At 39.4% G+C, this 19,258-nt stretch overlaps 1 protein-coding gene across 3 annotated transcripts in view; it reads left to right on the forward strand.

Annotated features, from left to right (window-relative positions):
- PTCHD4 (patched domain containing 4) overlaps positions 1–19,258 on the forward strand; it is a 79,783-nt gene that overhangs the window by 49,369 nt on the left and 11,156 nt on the right. The window contains exon 3 of one of the 3 annotated variants that reach the window (XM_017813002.1): positions 4,812–4,905. The exons of the other annotated variants lie outside the window; for them this stretch is intronic. Within the exon in view, the coding sequence (XP_017668491.1) occupies positions 4,812–4,867 (56 nt within the window). The 3' untranslated portion in view covers positions 4,868–4,905. Of the gene's footprint in view, positions 1–4,811; positions 4,906–19,258 lie in introns of those variants that run through there. 3 annotated transcript variants of the gene reach the window in all.

Genomic DNA, 19,258 nt, shown 5'->3' on the forward strand with positions numbered 1-19,258 from the left:
CACCTGTTGGTGCAATTATTCCCCTTGCAGCCCTTGGGCTGCAGAGAGCATGGCTGACCCTTCAGGACATCCTAGTCATTGCTGAGAAACACATTTCTTCTTTCTGTTGTGAGTTCATTTCTCATTCACTCCTACTTCCACAGCATTGCACCTCACTCCTCTAATGATTACACACTCCTTACTCAAACACAAAAGCAACTCTTAAGTATCCCCTTGTAGCACAGGGAAAAAGACTGTGAGGGTGAAGTTGGTATGACCAGATTTTTTTCCTTCCCTGATCCACATACTCCTCTGATATTTGATAGTGCATTCCCTTTGCCTCATTTTTTTATTCTCCTCAGAGCATGATATGAAAATTTCCTTTCTCACTGGGTTTTGAAGACAGAAAGTCATCAGGAACAGCCTCTGAATCCAAACCCTTTCTTCAACTCATGTTTAGTTTCCTGGAAATTCATCATATCATCTATTCAAGACCTTTCTCTGATGTATCCTGAGGCTCTTCCTGCTCTCTCCTAACTTGAGGCACTCTGAGATTCCTGCTTGCTCAAGGCTCTCTATAGCCAAAGGGAAAGAAGGGTTCCCAGCAGGTGTTTCTGATATCAGTAACCACTCTTCCCAGTGATTATAAGGAAGACCAGCACGAAAAATACTGGTGTAGATACTCCTTAATTGCTTAAAATTGAGTGGGAAAAAGCCAGGAAGCAGCATGCAAACTGAATGCCAGATTCCATGCAGAAGCTGAAGAGTCATTTTACCCTTCCCATTTCCAGGCTGTTGCGGACCTAATCTTGATGAGCCTTTCTTTGAAAACATGTAGGACAAAAATCACCTGCTAGATCCAGAATTTTTCAGCATTAAACATCACTTGTTACTCCATCACTACTCATATGAGTTATTATATTGCTTTTTTCATAACAATTTTCATTATGACTTCGTCTGGCCATGAAAATAATTCTGTTGATTTTTTTTTTAGTGGTATTTTTGAGAAGCAGTCAGCTCAGGATAGGAGAAAACAGGTTCAAAACAGATGATCTCCTTTGCAAAGACATGGAGCCCCCACCACTCTGGCAAACTGAAGGTGTTCTCTTATTCTTCGATCTCTCTAAAACTTTATTTCCTCTATTTTTAAATTAATGAATTGTGTACAACTCTGAGCAGTGAAGCTGGAGCCTGGGAGGCTAAAATATGAGAGCAAAATCTCATCTAAGCTTTGCTGTAGAATTCTGTGATAATTGCATTCAGCATCATTCACCACAACCAGGGAATATTGCATGATTTATCACTTTAATCTATTTCTTTGTTGACAACTTTTGCCAAAAGGAAAAAAGCCTATGGATTAGCTATTTGACTGACATGAATAGGAATACTTCCAGTTAACTCTGTAGGGTTATGTTCCCTAACACCCTGTGGGGGATCTGATGCTATTTATCTTTCATGGAAGAATGTATAAATGCAATGGAATAAAAAGTACCTCAACACATCTGTGGTCTTGCAAGAGCCAGGCTCTGCAAAAGGTTTTCCTTAGTGCAAAATAGCACAAGATTTTGACTGCCATATAATTAAATAACAGTATTAGCAAAGGTACAATGTTTTATGCAGTTGGGAATATTTATACCTATTTTTCTTTTTTTTTTAATTTTTATTTATTCCATACTTTGAGGAACCAAGAAAAAATTAAATTTTTGTGAACTGGAAATTGGGATGGGAGTAATTGTATAATCTTAGATGGCCTCACAAGGGAAACTATTTTCTCTCTATTTAGTGCTAGTGAGAACTTGCTTTATTTGCCTTTATTGTGTTAATTGAGGTAAGCAAATTTATGAAAATTGGTCTCTAAAATCCTGCTACTTTCTTTTACCTTCAAGGTGTTGGTGTTTCTCCTAAGAATGAAACAGGCACATAAATTTATGCTGTTGTAATTTTATAACGGATGTCTCTAGCAGATGGCACATTTTAACGAGGTTGAAAAATCCCTACGGCCTCAAAAGAAGAACAGAGAACATAACAAACATTTCATAAGGAAGCTAAATCCAATATACTTAAAAACAAAAAAAAGACTTCTTTGCTGGTAGCCAACCTATATACCGAAATTTTTTTTCTCAGGGGTTTTTAAAACAAAACAAACCCCAACCATTTTAAATGTGCTTGAAAAAAATCTTTTTGGTCTCCTCTATGTTGTTTTTCATGAATGTTTCACCTCTGGTTTCCGCCATAGGAATGTTTAAATAGTTCTGTAGAGAATTACTGAAATGACAGTGTATTTATATTGCCTAAGGGCTGTGACAGAAAAAAATCACCCCTTCCCTAATTTCCATCAGGATAGCCTCATCCTTGGTGCAACTTCTTAGATGACTAGAGAACTACTTTGAATAAAATGAAGCTGAACCAATGGAGGTCATTTATACAGAAGTGAATCCAAAGCAATTTAAGAAATTGTAGCAGATGTATACTTGGGTTTAAGACAGTATAATTGAGATGACAATTCGGCAAAGTATTTAAGCACAGACATAACTCCATCTCTGTTCATGCTTAGCTTTAAACATGCATTAAAAGACAATCATTTAAATACATGCTTAAGTATTTCCTAATGGGATGCTTTCTTGAATCACAACCTAGAGTCTAGAGCAATGTTCACATTTTATGACATGCAGTATATTTAAATAATGTCATACTTCACAGACCCTCAGAATGGGAAACTTAAACTCATAAGTGATATTTTAGAACAACCTTACTGTTTGTTCTGCAGACTTGGCTTGTGCTTAAAACCATTTTCACTTTATATTTCTACTAAAAAATATAATTTAGATCCCTTATTTTCTTCCAGACAGCTGCAGTTACTTCAACATTATATTTTGAAAATTTAGTCACTAGGTCTGGACAGCACCATGAATGATTCTGAGGAAAATCAGGGCCTATAAAAGAGATAGGGATGGACATTTTTAGCAGGGGCTGTTATGATTGGACAAGGGGCGATGGTTTTTAATGTAAGGAGGGCACATTTAGATTAGGTGTAAGGAAGAAGCTTTTTACAATGAGGGTGGTAAAACACTACCACAGTTTGCATAGGGAGGTGGTAGATGCTCCATTCCTGCAAACTTTCAAGGCCAGATTGGACCAGGCTTTGAAGAACTTGATCTATCTGATGATATCTCTGCTCATTTCAGGGGGAGTGGATTAGACAACCTTTAAAGATCCCTTTCAACCCAAACTGTGCTACATGGCAAACAATATATGTGGAATTTCAAAGCTCTGTTGGAACACCTTTTCCACTCAAAGGTGTTAACTATTGAGATTAGCCACTTTTGTTTCGTGTCCAAGCAGTTACAAAGCTCTCTCTTGAAACACACACTATGTCTATTTACTTTTTCTTAGACTCTGAAGATTTGTGATACTTTAAAATTTCAGGTCTCACCTAAACAGCAGTCTTCATAAAGACTTTTTTGAGAGACTAAACTCTTTAAGATCAGTCATTATAGGGAAGAAAATGGGGAACTTGAGAGAAAAAAATCTCTTTATATCCTGCGTGTTATCTAACATGATTAAGTTGTTGCATATTATTTTGAAATAAAGAAGCCATAATTATTATCAAATACTTCTTAATATTTCTCAGCAAAAAGATGTACCTCTCTTAGTTACATGGAGGGTCTCCTTTCTCTCTCCAGTGCCCAGAGAGGGAGCAGAGGTGATCGTTTTGATATAGATTCCTTTCCCCTTGGCTGAAAGTAGGGAAGATGACTCCCAACCACTGTTGGTGTCCATAACTTTATCTTTTCTATGGGCTGATCCATTTCTACAGTAGAGGAAACTCCCTTTTCAGACACTTCTAGATGCCCTGAGACCACAAGGCAGTAGCTGAGGAAGTGTGACATAAAGTTGTGCTTCATTATGGCATTTATGCAAAGAGTTTGGAGGATTTGCATTTATGTTCCTCAATTTTTCCTTTCTAAAGCCTCACTGATCTGAAAACAATTTGTTGAAAGCATTCTCAGCTTAAGAATTTCTACATGAGAGCACATGCTTTTCCCCCCTGAGGCAATGCTTGTTTGACAAAAACAAAAGAAAAACATCGATTCTACTTTTCAGCAAACACTTTTTTTTTGGAAAAAAAACCAAAACAAACAGTTTTGACTGCTGACATCTGAAATTTTAGTCAATCTGGGATTGGTTAAAAGTTTCAGCTACCTGAAACTGGAAACAGTAAAAGAATTAAGGCATCCCTTGAAAAACATAACCAAAATATGAATTTTCCGATAGAAAATAACTTGCCTTTTCTCACTGACTCTGATAGTCTCAGCTGTTATTTTTAAGCACAGCTTCTTGAAATACTGTGCAGTGTTATTCTGAATGAGATTTGCTGTGGGTGTGCAGCTAATTTTGTGGAAACATATCTACTGTGTTCACCTACGTGTGTTTAGATATGTTGCATAAGAAAAGAAAGTGGGCTGATATTTCTTCGCACTTCAGGCTCTTCATGTTCCCTACGCCCTCACATTTTTGAACTGAGAGCATTGCTGCTGCCACTACCACAACACTGCAGCTCAATACTCTTCGCTATTTTTGCAATGAGATTTTTGTTTAGCTTAGTGTCACAGGAGAGAACATCTTCCTTCCCCCGCATTTGAATCTTTTCAAACAACATATATTATAGTCTTCAAGCTATAAAGAACCTCTGCTAATGCATTTCTAATGCTGACAGGTGCCTTTGGACAATATTTTAGTAAAATATATTTACTGCCAAGTGGCTTTTCAAAGTTAATGGTCCATTGTTAACAATGAAATTTCATGGTAATTTGAGTTCTTTCTGAATTTAGGACACTTCACTTTGGAAGAATGTAACCTCATCAGAAAGATAAATGAATTACTATGAGTGGTACCCTACTTTAGTTTCCAATTTACACCTTCTTGCCTGGTACAACTAGGTCTGTTTTGCCAGAGAAACAAACAGTGAAATGTATTTAAAGATGTTTAAATTCGAGAAGTGTATTTTCCAAACCCATTACTATTAAAACTTGCAATATGTTTTGCTGGCATTATATCTGAAAGAGAAATGCTCTGTGTTTTCCCCATCTCCTCTTTTCAAAAAAAAAAAAAAATTTGGCAATCTGATCCAATAGAGTGGGAAAAAGGAAAAGCACAAGGGAGGCTGCAAAGCTTTGCCTGTCTCATGTGGCACAACAAACAGGGGTTGTACCCTGTTATTGGAAGGACATCCTTTGTCACCTTTCCTTCTCTCAAATGACAACCCTTCTAGTAAATATGCGACCTTTTGTGATCTGAACTCATCTTAAAGCACACAACCACTCTAAGATGCTGTAAATTGGTCTCCAAGATGAACTACAGGTTTAGATCAAAGTGCGTGCTTGCAGAAAATGTGAAAAAATTATGTTCCTTCACATCTGCACCTCGTCTTTTGAAAGATAGAAAGGAGAAAAATAACATTCTTCGATCTCGTCTTTCCACGGCCACAGATCAAGCAAAGCCCAAGTTTTCTGAATTAAACTTTTCCATTTATATTTACTTTTTTTTGTTCTTCCTGATGCGAACAAGACTCTGACCTCACAGAAAATGCTTGCTGAACACTGATTGAAAAACTTAACTTCCAGACATTTTAGTTAAGATAGATGTTGTTTTTATTATAAGCATACACCACTTTTTTTTTTTTAAATTCACCTTTGGACAGAAACTCAAATGTATTTGGATACCTTATCCCATTGATAGATGAGGGTTAAGTTCCTATGCACCTCAGAAGATTTAGGAAGAATCAGAGGCTTTTTTATTCATATGTCACCTCTATCAATCTGTTACAGGGAGAAAAGCACAGAATTACTGAACCGTGTTAATTATTTATTCTGACAGTCTGAACAAGCAACTGAATTGAGACAGCTTGGGAGTCTCTGTTGACTAATAGGGGAGAAATATTCCAGAGTTTACAGGCAAAGAGTGAATTGAGAGTGAGTGTTTATTAATACATGATTGAATTTACTACTCCAAGGAGAAGTTTATGAGTATGTTATAGCTCTTTGGTCTTCATCAACAGAAAAGAATAATTTGGAAAGGCCTTAGAATTATTAAGCAGGCTCTGAAACATAAAGTCATTAAGACAGTGAAAAGTTAGAGGGAAATTCCTGAAGGAGAACAGTTAAGATGTATATTGATCATAATTGCTATGCAAAATGTAAAATAGACAAAGAGGAAAGAAATAAAGTATCTGGATGAAGGGATTTTTTTTAAAGTGAAGACTAAAAAGGAATTACACAGATTAAAACATTTATTTTCACAGAAAACCTAAAAGACAGCAGACTGATCCTGAGCTTACTTTGTAACTCCCTTGGTTTCAGCATTATGATGCCAACTAACTCTTGCTAAACAGTAAAAGCTTTGTAAAAAATCAAACTAGAAGGCAAAATTGAAATTCTAAAACTCACAGAAGCCAGAAGAAATAAAGGGTGAACTATCCACAGTATAACTGTCTGAGTTGGTTCCCTCAGCACATCATTGTAGGTTCTCTTTGTAGTCAATGGGATGAAATGTGCACTATTGAGTCATAATTCATCTGTCCTGATTTAGAAGCCCTCCTACACTGAAATGCATTGTTCCCCTAAACGCATTCCTCTTTTGTCAACTAAAAAGTGTCTAAACAGCTAGCTCAGAGTTACATGTGTTCAAATGAATCCCACTCCAGGTGTTTTGTAAGTGCATGAAATTCCAAGGAAGAAAATGGAGTCTATTTGATTCTAAGCAGAATCTATATGCAGCAAGGAAGAAAAAAAAAATTGTAGCTTGCATTCCCATTCTCCTAAGGTTTTATGCATCTTTCATCTCTGGAAGCAACGGCTGTACCAGTTAGCAAGACTGTGCCACTGTTTATTCCTTATTCTGGAGGCCAGCTGGCATTATCAGAAAAAATCCATATGTTTCAATTCTCCCAGCCTTCAAAAGAGAGTGACCATGTCAAAATTTCCTATTGGGAACAGTTGCTGGCCCATCATATACCCTAAACTGTGCCTGGGAACTATTTGTGAGAATGTTACTTGGCCCAGATCAAACCTGTCTCAGGGACCTCTCTGACAATCAGAAGCATGGCAAATAGTTTTGTGGTGTCTGTTCCAGGGCAGTGTTTAATGTAATGACATAGAAGTACCCACTGAAAATGAGTGTATAGCATAACTTTAAAAATCTGTGTTTCAATAACCTGTAGCACATTTCAGTGGAGACAATGGTAAAAAAATACATCAGCTCTTATCGGATTTAGCTCTGAGTTATCTTGTCTCCATTTTCAATAAAATATAAAGAGATTTTTGTAAGCTATAAAAGAAGGTGATAATACAGTGAGAATGACTGACAGCTGGTGCTGATAACAGGGAATATTTGCTGGATAATCTGAGTATATATGAATATTGGAAATAGAATCAATGGGAAACAGACATTAAAGTGATCACTGCCAAAAAACTGAAACCAAAGCAGACCAAAAGAACAGAAAATGACTACATGGTTTATTTCAGATCATTTTATATAAGACACAGATCAATCATAACAAATACTCAGAATGCCACGATCATTAAATTACACTGATGTAAAAGAGATATGGATCAGGATCTTGATTTACAGAAACAACAAAAAAATTCAAAAGCTCTTTTAGAAAAAAAAGAATTCAGTAAAATTACTTATGAAGAACTGAAGTCCTTAGGATTCAATATGAAAATTATTGGCTAGAATTTATGAAAGCCCAAAGCCTCACTGAGTGCTCTTCTGTTAAAGGTGTTATAAGATAAATGTCTACAATGTTCACCTTTTTTTTCCCACTCCAGAATTATCATGGTGAACTTTTCAGTACTGGCTTCTAATCACGTTTTATTGCATGAAACCTGCACTAAATTATAGGTTAGTTTCCAGTAAACATTTCAGCAAATAAAAAGATGCTTCGATACTAAATAAGCTTGGTGCACTCATCTTTCTCTGAGTATAGACTGTTAGTACTTTCTCAGCTGTTTTAGTTCAAAAAAGTTCTCAAGAAAATTGTTAGGGTGACACTTGTGAAGTTGAGCGTAATAAAATTTCAAAAGTTTCTAAGGGAAAACTGTTAAATGTTAATATGTTTACACACGCATGCATAGTAGGATTTTCAAAGTTGTCTTTGAGGTAGAAGGAGAAATTCTTAGATGTCTGTCAGTCAGTTTAGACGTCTACATATATTTTTAATTGACTTTTTAATGTTAAGACTACCTAAAATGTCATCTCACCTGGAGTTATCAGCCTGAAAATTAGGCTTGCAGATTCCCCCAAGAGTCAGCGATGCGAGGTGGGTGTGCCCAGAGACAAATCCACCCCACCTATTTTAAGATCCAATTAATCATTTCTTTGTCTAAAGAGGAAGCTCAAGTGGCTATCTTTGGCTTGATGCCTTTGAAGAATAAACAACAAATATGAGGGCATACCATGCTCAGCCTTGCAGAGAAAACATCTGGGGGTGGGAACCGAGGCTCCATCATGCTGGTTGTTTCCTCTCTTAGTTAATTATGGACTGAAAAAAGAATGTGAACAAGTTGAGTGTGTAAGATGTTAGAGTAGGACTGTGTGAAAGCATCTAGAATTCATGTGAGAGTGTTTACTGATGTGAAGGAACAAGATTCAGGATGGGAGAGGTTCCAGGCGTGGAGAAAAACATACAGCAATTGACAGGACTTTATTATATGGACCCTTCAGTTATTATATGGACTTTGCCGTTATTATGTGGGTTTGGATATGTGTATTGCATTGTATCCACACTACACAGTGCACAGCCTGGGCATGCCCGGGCTTGCCACAAGTTAGCCTGCTCCCTGCTTCCCCGCTCCCCTCTCTGAGAGGCTGAAGAAGCTGCAGAGAGGAGACAGTTACCATTCGCCCTTTCCTTCCCCGACTCCTCCCTTGTTCCTCCCCCTTTGCCTATGTCCCTACCCCGATTTGTTCCCCTGTTTGTTTGTCTCATGTTCCACCCCATATTCTAGCCCTTTCCCCACCTAAAACTCATAAAACCCCTACGCCCCTCAATAAAGTATCCCAGTTGCACCTCTACCTTGTCTCCGGACCCATCCGTGCTGTGTCACGGCCTCATCCCCCCTCGGACTGTGGCATACTGAGACTGTTATTTTACAGAGAAATTTTTAGGTTCTTCTTACAGTTCTCTAAATATTTCTTTAAAATTCTTTCCGAAGTCTTTAAAGCCTACCAAATTACATTTAAGCACCTAAGGATTTTCTGTAGGAAAATTTCTTCACGAATTTGTAAAATTCAGGTTCAAGTTGGAGAGTCTCAAGTCTGAAAAACTTACATCCAACTCTCCATCCTTTTCTTGCTAGAAAAAGACAAGTTAAAAAAAAAATACTCTGACATAAAATGTTCTATTTGTCCTGAATCACTTTTTTTAGGCCCTGGGGGAAAATAAAGCAAAGAAAATTAAAAAAACTCCCTGCATTAACAAATGATGAAAAATATCCCCCTCCTGTCAGTAGATCAATGGAAAGAGAACCCATACTTGCTTAGATCCAGTTCCAGGGTTAATTCCTCTGTCTGTCAGAGAGAATTAGCGCCCACTTGGTTCACAGTCCAGCACAGTCTCTGCATCACCATGCAGCACAAGCACTGGGGGTGAGGCAGTGCCTACATAGGCACTGTTAGTCTGCTCTGGCAATATTTGTTGAATTGAGATTGAATTGAGATGTCACTGGATTCAGGCCCAGATGAGTGACATAATCCCCAAACAAGACAGTCAATCTCTGTTCTCTCGCTTTGTCTCATCTCGCTTGGCTTAGGCATTTGAAAGGCACTTTTAAAGCCAACTCCTAAGAACGAGGGAGGAAAGAATTATGTGTTTTTACAAAAAGGAGAAAATTTAGTTGGCTGCATTCGTACTCTGTAAATTTACAACAAAGCAAACCTAGACTTTATGGTGCAAGACAGCAACTTGTGTCAGCAATAGTGTGGCCATCAGGACGAAGGCAGTGATTGTCACCCTGTACTGGGCACTGGTGAGGCCTCACCTTGTTCAGTTTCGGGCCTCTCATGACAGGAAAGACATTGAGGTGCTGGAGTGTGTCCAGAGAAGGGCAGCAGAGCTGGGGAAGGGTCTGGAGCACAAGTCTGATGAGGAGTGTTTGAGGGAAGGAGGTTGTTTAACCTGGAGAAAAGGAGGCTCAAGGGGGACCTTATCACTCTCTACAACTCCCTGAAAGGAAGTTGTAGCCAGGGGAAGTTGGTCTCTTCTCCCAGATAACAAGTGATAGGACAAGATAAAACGGCCTCAGGTTGCACTGCGGAAAGTCAGATATTAGGAAAAATTTCTCCACTGAAAGGGTGTTCAGGCATTGGGACAGACTGCCAAGGAAAGTGGTGGAGTCACCATCCAGGCACTAACACATATGGTGTTTAGAGACGTGGTTTAGTGATAGACTTAGCAGTGCCTGGTTAATGGTTGGAGTTGATGATCTGAGAGGTCCTTCCCAACCTTAATGATCCTATGATTCTAAAGTGAGATATAACACCAACAATTCAGTCCTGAAAGAATAAAGATACAAGAAAATCACACCAAGATTCCTTCTTGTTCCAAATCTACTCCCAGATAAGTCTAAGACACTCTTGGATGCTGAATACTTATCATCAAGGCTTAAGTAATTCCTCTTTAGTAAAAAATAAGAGGTGGATGGAAAGGATTATTGAGACATGATGGGATATTTCAAGAGCCAAGTGATGGTAATTGCTGAATAGAACCACAATAAAAGGTTTGCATACCTCTCGTCGTGATTAGCTGTTTCTTTGAGTCTATATTCAAGTTAAATTGTGCCTATGCAGGTTAGTGTATGTCTCCAAAGTCCTTCTTCAAGGGATGGTGTTTGTGGGGTGAATGTGTGAACAAGTTCCCTGGCTAAGAAACCTGAAAGAACAGGCCAAACGGGATCCTTGCTTTAAGTAACTTCTACACTTGTATTTTTTAGTTTAGACTCTTCATCCTTGTAACCCAAGGGCTTAAAATTGCTACTTCCTTTGAACAAAAACTTGTGATTTCCATCAGAAATTTACCTTCTCTATAAGGCAGGCTCAGGGCTAACCTGACTAGTATTAAAGTTTTTGCTCTCAGAGACAAAAACAGGGGTCACAGAAAAAGTGAAATTGTTCACAACAAGGCTTGGACTGGATTTCCTGACAATCTACAAGAATCACAGCAGTGGGAGTCACCAAATACCAGGGGACGTCGAGCACCCTTCAACCAAGGAGTAGACCTTGAGAAGAAGACAGTTACTCCTGAATAAATCAATCTGCAAAAAGAAATTGAGAAAGGTCTGTCAATCACCTATGCTAAAAGAAAAAAGGAGAAAAAAGGATAAAAAAGGCCAATAAGAGAATGAACATTTTATTTTCTGTTCCACTTAGTTCATACCTGAAAGACCAGAAAGCAGACAAAGAGAAGATATATGAGCACACCCTGCCTTCATCTGGGCTGCTGGCAAGTCTGCTTGGACACACCACTTCCCAGTCTGCTGTTCCAGAAGTAATGAAATCTGCCATCATTGTTCTGCTAGTGACAAAGAAGAATTTTCTGCAGAATGGTTTGTGAGAAAATTAATTGACAACAGGCTTCTTGGCAGTTTGCAACCATAACATTTGCATGATCTGCTGATGCCACGGTTTTATTCCCTGCTAATCAGATATTGCTCTCTTTACTGTGCAAGGGCATCTCTTCTAGCTGTTGTTGGCATGGAGAAGGCAGACCTCCTAACAGTAATAATTCCACAACAACTTTCAGTCTGTATCGGCACATATTTTTATAAGGTCTCAAATACCCCATGGAGACAACCCCAACACATAACAGCCAAAATGTGACCATCTGCTTGATCACTTCATGATGTGGAAACTCAGCATTGCCAGCCACCTCCTTGGATTCAGTACAAATCCCTACCTCACCAAATAAGCCAGTTCCTCAGAGATAATTGTGGTCTTTATTTGCACACACCTGGATTCAACCCATCTGCTATAACTGAGCTCTGAAGCTCTATCTCTTTGACCTTCCTCCGTGTCAATGGAAGGGGACAGACACCTGTAGATCTGCAATAGACAAGCTAGATTGTCCTAGAATTGAAGGGGAAGGGGGATAATATTTGTCCTGCATGTGACAAGCTGTGGGATGACAGGCCAAGGTTAGAAGGATGGGGTGCTATCCAGGACCATCAGATTGGTACTCTGAGATGAGCTGAGTACACTGGAGCACACTTGAAGTCTTACAGAGATGAGCCAGGGTCCCCCGAGGTAACAGAAGTCAGAAGGGAAACATCAGGAAAATATCTCAAAGGAATTAAGAGGTGTACCTCTAGGAAGGCAAGACAGCTGATAGCCCATCTGAAGTGCTTCTAATGAATACATGCAGCACGAGTAACAAACAGGAGAAGGTGGAAGCCATCGTGCTGCTAGAAAGCTGTGATCTAGTGGCCATTCCTGAGACTTGGTGAGGTGAATCCCATGACTGGAGTGAGGCTATTGATGGCTACAGGCTGTTCAGAAGAGACAGGGGAGGAAGAAGAGATAGAGGGAGTTCCCTCTACATCAACATGTGAATTGAGTGTGAAGACTTGTGTATAAGAATATGTTGAAAGCCTGAGGGTATGAGAGACCAAGGCAATAAAGGGAACCTTTTATTTGTGTCTATCACAGGCTACCTGATCAAGGGGAGCCTGTTAATGAAGACTTCTTGCTCCAGCTATAGGAGACATTATGCTTGCATGTGCTTTTCCTGTTGAGGGACTTCAACGACCCCAGCATCTGCTGGGAAAGTAGCACAGCAAGCTGTAGGCAATCCAGGAGACTCCTGGAATGTATGGAGGATAACTTCTTGAACCAGGTAATAAAGAGCCCTGTCAGAGGGGACACAATATTGAATCTGATGGTCACCAAACAAGTGAACTAACCGGGGATGTCAAGACTGGAGGCAGCCTGAACTGGAGGGATCATGCGTCGGTGGAGTTTGGAGTCCTGAGGGATATGGGTCAGGTAAAGAGTGAGGTTAAGACCCTGAACATCAGGAAAAAAAATTTCAGTTCTTCAAGGAGCTAGTCAATAGGATCCCCTGGGAAACTGGCCTCAGGGACAAAAGAGGAGAACACAGTTGGCAGATCTTTAAGGAAATATTCCATAAAGCTCAAGAGCAAGAAATCCTCAGGAGGCAGGAATTGGACAAGGAAGGCAAAAGACCAGCATGGCTGAGTAGGGACCTGATGGTCAAACTGAAGGGCAAGAAGAAAATGCACAGGCAGTGGAAGCAGGGACAAGTATCCTGGAAAGATTATAGGGACACAATCCGTTTGTGTAAGGATGGGATGAGGAAGGCCAAGGGGCGCCTGGAGCTGAATTTGGCAAGTGACACAAATAACATGAAGGGCACCAAAAGGTATGTCAACCAGAAAAGGAAGGTCAAAGAAGGCATTCACCACCACCCCCGATAAAAAAGGCTGGGAAACTGGTCATAACAGGTGAGGAGAAGGCTGAGGTACTCAGTAACATTCCCACCCGAGAAAACAGCAGAGAACTGCAGTGAACTTGTGCTAGAGCAGCAGAACTCCATGTACATGGGTATGTGAATATTTCATCTTCCCCTGTAAAATGAAAAGATACTTGATTTTAATATTTCATATGAAAGAATAACATTATATCTAAAAAGAGGTTACAAAATACAAATTGTGTAGCAATTTTTTAGGGGGGTAATTTTTTTTTTTTTTTTAACTTCCTACTTCTCTTGAAAAATACCCTTTGGAATCCTAGAATCATAGAATGGTTTAGGTTGGAAGGGACCTTAAAGATCATCTAATTCCAATCTCCCTGTCATGGGCAGGGACACCTTCCACTTTCCACACAGGGAATATCTTACAGACTGGAGATATTATTGTTGTAAGAAAATGAATCTTAATACTTCTTGCTGTCACATTTTTATATTTTGCCCTAGTGCTCTGGTTTCTTTTTAGCAATCCTTTAAGCTTGTACTGTGCAGTTGGAGCCTTATGAATGAAAACACCATTATAACAATAATTTATCAGTTTGAGAGATATAGGCTGAAATGGTACAAATTTCTGGCTCAGTCTTATAATGATAACTCATGACAATATCTAAAATCACTTTTAGTTCTTTAAAACTGAAGGGAAAGAGCAATTTGCGATGCCATTGTTTGGATGAATGGGCAACATTCTCAGAAGCAATCAACTAAAATAAACTGATATATAGGTTCCTGTAGGAGGCAAGTAATCTTAAAATCTCTTTCTAAAACAAAACATAACTTTGCATTCTGTCCTACATTTAAATTGCAGTGATTTACACATATGGTTTGACTTATATTTATTGTTATTTGACTTTCTAAGTAAATTCAATGTACTGAGAGTACATCGTGAAATGCTTCTCACAAAGCTTTGCTGACATAAAAGTAATAAAACTAAGCAGGCTGTGAGATCAGTGATTCATTGGGAACTGTCAGCACCTTGCTTCTGGTGTAGATTATAATTTTCTTTCTTCTGAGCTTAGCAAGCAAAACACTCTTAGTAGCAGACTTAAGAGGCTGCTTCTCTCCAGATTTTTTACATCTTTCAGTTACACGTACCAAGCTATTAAATGGGATCAGCAGTCTGGGTTTGGGTTATCTCTGCCTTACGCCCATTGCAATGACTGACAACACAGCATTTTAAAATGTATAAAAAACACTAAAAACCAAAGAGTTTAAAGTAGTTTGATCAAGCAGTTTCCACATTCCTCCTTTTTCTTTCACAGCGTTGGGCTTCTTATAAAGGGCAATCTATTTGTCATACCCTTTAGGGGGGAAGGACCACTGAAGCAGCAATGACAGATGAAAAGAGAGGAAGAGATCATCTCCCCATTTCTTATTGTATATGCTGGTTTTAATGATCATAGAAATTAAAGAATGCACACAGTAAAGTGAAGTGGAAGTGACGGGCTTAAAACAGTTGAGGGTTTGGGCCTAAAGTTGGCATTAGTGATACACTGTTTTGTCAGTCACCCTATAAAGCAAAGCAGCCCCTCGCCCTCACACCACTACACTTTCAACCAGTGAAGTCATCTCTATAAAAACACGATAAACTGAATTAGCATATTGTGCTTTTTATAATGTCCACAAAGGGATTAAGACACACATCCCCCAAGTGTATAGATATATACATGACAGTTAGGTACCTCAACAGAACTCAGAAATTCCACATCAGTGGGATTCTTGTGCACCTGCAGTGGCAGAACAGCATCACCCTTTGGCTAAAGCCTTTACTAGAAAACACAGCAGGCCAGGCCTATGACTGTCTAAAGAGTATTAAATTTTTTGCATGCTCCCTGACATGGTTCTGCCCTGTTCATGGCACTTTCCCAAATAATTCCCTGGTGCAAATTAAGGTTTGTGAATGGCCATTCTGTTCTAGAGGCTAAAGGAGTAACATACCATAGTTTACGTGCTTAGATTGCACCAGCTGGCTTCTGTGACAGAAAATTAACCCTAGAAATAATTAATTCATTAGAATGGATGCAGATTAGGAATCTCCAATGACCTCCATAGGGACCTATGCACAACAAAAAATTCATCAGAGAAAGCACTCCCTCTCCAGACTCCTTGAGGTGTTAAACATATTCAAACTAATTTCATGATCAAAATTATTACCATTTGAAATTAGGGCTATTCAAAATAATAATGGGAAAAGGATGAGAAGCCAGCTGACTCACTGTTCCTGGTATTCCAAGCAAAAAGAACACTGCCTAAAACAGAAATGTGTCTTATATATTGTTCTAAGACCATAGTTTAGCCTTAAACTTTCAGGCTGAGTTTAGACAGAATAATAATTAAAAGAAAACCTTAATGATCTCCCCCCGGGGACGAGGAGATGCTAAAGGTCAGGTTTCAGATACATTAACGAGCTGCTAAATGCTGCTAACTCGGAAAGGCTTTTTTTAAGTCCTGCACAAGCCAGCCCACTCATGTTTTTAATGCCAGCACCGGGCATATCAGATGTCTGTGGGAGTTTTGTCATGAAAAGAAAGCTCCTCGTGTGCTTTATTTACAACCATTTCACCAGGGTTTATGAGAAGAAGCTTGAAGGTGAAGCCACGCCCCACAAAACTGAGAAAGAGCTTGTTGGTCTAATTCAGCTCTTCATGGGGTCCTCTGGCCAGTGATTTGGGGAGTGAATCAGAGCTATGCAGGGAAGGAGCCCTTCGGTGGTGGCAGCCCTGCCTCTTGGAAAGGCTGAAAGACGACAAGGGAAGGAGTCTAGGGCTTGCAGAAAAAGCAGAAGTCATGTGCTATCTTAAAAATTGCAGAAGCAGCATGTTTTAACAGATGTCTATGAATTTGCATGGTTTACTTCCTCTGTGTCTTGGTCTAACACCCAAGATACAGATCCCCAAAGTATGACACATGTATATATTGATTGATATCAGGCTTTAAGCATACAAATTGTAATAAAATCCTGTGCTACATGAGAACAAGGCTGGTCAATGCCATATGTTCACTTCTGGTGATCCTTCTGGTAGTTTAAAACTAGATTTCTTTTTGCCTCAATTTCACTGCCATAAAATAGGTGCAATATCCATAACAATCTCACAGAAGTCATGATAGTCATTCATGTATGCAGTGCCTGAGGGAACTGATGCATGCACTGCTGCATCAACCCATGGCAAAATAATCAATTTTTAATCAGTTCTCTGCACAAGTGGTGAGGGTAAATGGGACCTGAGACCAGGCAGTGAAAGAGATAAGTATCTGTAGCAATTTAAAGACAGATTTCTAAATGGTATTGCTACAATGTTAAAATTAGTAAAGTCAAAAACTTAAATGCCAGAATTAAGAGCCAGAAGAGCTGCACGGCTTTAATTCATTCTTCCTGTGCCTTTGCATTTTAATGCAGTCAGCCCCATGAATACACAGGGATGTAAAAGCATTCAGACTGATTCAGGCCAAAGGGTTTATCTAGCTCAGCATCTTATTTCTGATAGCAACCAATGACAAATGCTTTAAAAATGAGGATTTCAACAGATCAAGCATCAAGTCATACTTTCCCAAAACATTCCCATCAGGGTCCAGCTGCTTCTTGGCTGGCTGGCTGCTGCATCCAAATGTGTTCTGACTTTACTGACCCTTTCCATGGAGTTTTTCTCCCCGAATATGTGCAAGTTCTTTTAACTTCCTGAATGGTCCATATTAGTGTTATAGGGTTTTGAACTAATTTGACACAAGGGTAGCTGAGAGCCCTGGAGCAGCAGGCAGAGCATCAGTATGTTGCAGTTTTCATTTTTCAGTAGAGCTGCATAATGAAAAGGAAGGAGAAGGATTTTATTCCAGTCATTGGATAAGTCATTTCTTCTCTCTTTGGTTCATTTTGCTTTTTCACTCCTTGTCTAATGAGAGGAAACTTTTAGGTCCAAGAAAAGGCTTTTGCCCACGCAGAGGATCTTTATAACCATTCTGAGGATCTTTATAACCATCTGGCAGCTCACCTGGATGAATTCCTGCATCTACAGCATTCCCTGGCACTGCTGTTTGATAAATGGTATATATGTAACCTACCCATCCCACACTGGCAATCTGTGATCCCTAGGCTAAATTTATAAGCCCACACTGGGAATAGAGGAGAGGCTGCTGCTCCCCTGAAGCATTACTGTGTGAGCAGCACAGCCTGTGTATCACAGAGTAGGGCAGCAGCCACATCGCTGCATCAGCTGCTTGGCAGCTGCCTGTGACTCTGAAGCAGACAAATATGAGGATGCTTCCCAGCATGAGCAGTCCCACTGGTGGGACGACCTGAGCCAGCTCTGTGGTGCTGCAGTGCTCCAAACACCATCCCAAGCTTGGCAAGGGCAGCGGAGCAGCCCTCCTCCAAGTTCCAGTGCAATGCAGAACCTGGGCTTTCCGGGAAGGGAAAGGGAGATTTAACACCTACTTTTGAAACTGCTGAGTCAGTCCCCATATTTCCTTCACTCCCAGCAAACAGAAACGAAAGGGTAATGTCGCTTCTCGCTCTGCCTTCCCATCTCTTTTCTGAAGTAAACAAATGTCAGCAAATCCTGGACTAACAGCACTGTTAAAAATATCACCCTTTCAGCAGACGGGTTCATTGCCTTTGGTCTGAAGCTATCTCTTCACTGCAGAAAAGGTGTGTTTTCACATCAAGATAAGAAGTCTAGATGGAAAACTCAGTGGCTGAGGGAAGAACATAAGTGTTGTGCTCTGCACCACATTGTCACCAGCTGGAGTAATTTCCAAACAGAAATTATTAGTGTAGGAATTTTACAGGATTTGACCTGTTAATTATCAAGGTAGAAGCCAGCCCTGCTTTACTCGGGTAGAACTTGGCCTTGGGCATACAAGTGAAAATGAGCTACTACTTTAGCCAAGATGCAACACTCACTCTCTCCTTAGCATATTACAAACCACAGCACCCAACCTTCAGTCCAAGTGAAAAGATGGTGTCCCATTAGACTTTGGAGCTGTATGGAAAATACTCATGATCAGAGAGACTATATCCCTTTCAAAGAGAGATAAATCCCCACAAAGCTTTGCCTCTGTGTTTTTGTCTGTTCAAGGAAGGGGACTCTTATTATTCTGATGACTAATATCACTGGGGAAAGTTAAGAGTGATTTTTTTTTCTGCTTATTGCTTGTTATGCTCTGGAATCCTGCAGTTCAGAAACTTCGGATTGTGCAGACGAATGAATCTTGTCAATGGAAGGTAAAGGTTTTCCCCTTTCAAAATTTAGTTCCACCACTGCTAACATTATACATTTGCCTCATGTATGTGAGAAATAGAAACCCAGTCGGGCAATTTCCAATCAGAATTTATTATGTGATAAAAGCAAATTCAGCACTGGGTGATCAGGGAAGGGGTTCAACAACTCCCAGCGCCTGTCACACCCAAAGAAGACATTTGTTCTACATTTATTTCCAGCTACTACATGAATATTCATTATACATAACTATAAACATTACACATTGTTAGGTACATGAGTATAAACATTACACATTGTTAGGTCAGACATTCCACAGATATTTCTTAACAAGAATGTTATCTATAAGCATCCATAATATATTGTTAAATCAGACTTTCAGCAGATGTTCTCTTGTTATCTGTACAAAGTTATAAATTTTAAGAAAGGTGCTATTATCTAGCTAACTAAACAAAATTCTCTCATTATAAATCCTACACAAGGTAAAAGGGAGGTAACTTGTTTTATCTCTTTATAGGGGCCCAATTAA

Source organism: Lepidothrix coronata, unplaced genomic scaffold (genome assembly GCF_001604755.1).
Source record: "Lepidothrix coronata isolate B3197 unplaced genomic scaffold, Lepidothrix_coronata-1.0 Scaffold39, whole genome shotgun sequence".
Classification (NCBI taxonomy): Eukaryota; Metazoa; Chordata; class Aves; order Passeriformes; family Pipridae; genus Lepidothrix; species Lepidothrix coronata.